The 1,125-nt window shown below is 59.7% G+C and overlaps 1 protein-coding gene across 1 annotated transcript in view; it reads left to right on the top strand.

Annotated features, from left to right (window-relative positions):
• Positions 1 to 1,125, top strand: part of WNT10A (Wnt family member 10A) — a 14,324-nt gene that overhangs the window by 12,447 nt on the left and 752 nt on the right. Inside the window, exon 4 of the mRNA XM_006168677.2 lies at positions 948 to 1,121. Coding sequence (XP_006168739.1) covers positions 948 to 1,121 — 174 coding nt within the window. The remainder of the gene's footprint in view (positions 1 to 947; positions 1,122 to 1,125) is intronic.

Here is a 1,125-nt window from a genome sequence, read left to right as displayed (position 1 = left end):
TTACAAGCTCTGGAGCCCCTTAAGATCTGGAGGGGCAGAGTCTCTCTCCTAAGGCTCTGCTGCCCAGGTTTGAGGGCCCCTGTCATTGCTCTCTGTCTCACCTATGCCTTTGGAGTGGAGTGGGGGGAAAGGAGGACATGGTCCACTTCCTATGGGATCTCTGATGAGGATAATGCCCATGGGTTTTATGGAAGCAGACTCCAAAGCAGTGAAGGGGGTGGGTAGGTTGTATTCCCATAACTTGGAGGCCTAGGAACTTCACTGCATTTCTCCTAGGCAGAGAGAACCTGGCTCTCTCCAGGTCCCCCTCAGTTCTCTAAGGTTCCATCAGCGTTTTGGCCCCCGTTGGCACACACTTTTCCTAGGAGGGACCATAGCACTCAGAGTGAACCCCAGTCAGCGTAATGGAGGGCAGCCTCCTCAGCCCCCCTACCCCACTTCTCTGGCTCCCTACCAGGGTGCAGGGCCAGGATGAGGGTGTTGAATGGGGCTTCTCAGGGGCCACCCCTCTCCCAGCCTGAAGTGAGACCAGAGGCTTTGGGACTTGGAGGTAGTGGGGTGGACACCCCCCTGCTCCTGGGCTCTATCCCAAGGATGGAAGAAGAGGGAATTTCCCTGAAGATCTGGGATCCCCCCTCAGGAAGCAAGAGCCTCTAGCCCTGAGGGCCCCCTGCAGCTGCTGGAAAGGGGGCAGGGGAGAAGGGGGGCAGGAAGGTGGGAATTCCCCCAGGGCCCGGTAGGAGGTGGATGGAGAGGGGCAGAAAGCTGTCTGGCTCAGGAGCTGAGGTCCTCTACTTTGGGTCTTCCCTACAATTGCCTCTGTACAATGGGAGTTGGTTTCAAAAGCTTCTGAGATTCTGCAGGCGGGCCGGTCTCGGTGTTGGTGTTGGGTGCTGGGCAGTGGGGCTGGCTACCAGCGTCACGGTTCACCGTGCCTCCCTCTGCAGGCGGTGATGGAGAACATGCGGCGGAAGTGCAAGTGCCACGGCACGTCAGGCAGTTGCCAGCTCAAAACGTGCTGGCAGGTGACACCGGAGTTCCGCGCAGTGGGGGCGCTGCTGCGCAGCCGCTTCCACCGAGCCACGCTCATCCGGCCACACAACCGCAACGGCGGCCACCTGGCAC

The sequence above is a fragment of the Tupaia chinensis genome, unplaced genomic scaffold, assembly GCF_000334495.1.
Source record: "Tupaia chinensis unplaced genomic scaffold, TupChi_1.0 Scaffold145907_1, whole genome shotgun sequence".
Classification (NCBI taxonomy): Eukaryota; Metazoa; Chordata; class Mammalia; order Scandentia; family Tupaiidae; genus Tupaia; species Tupaia belangeri.
This window is presented reverse-complemented; position numbering and strand designations above follow the sequence as displayed.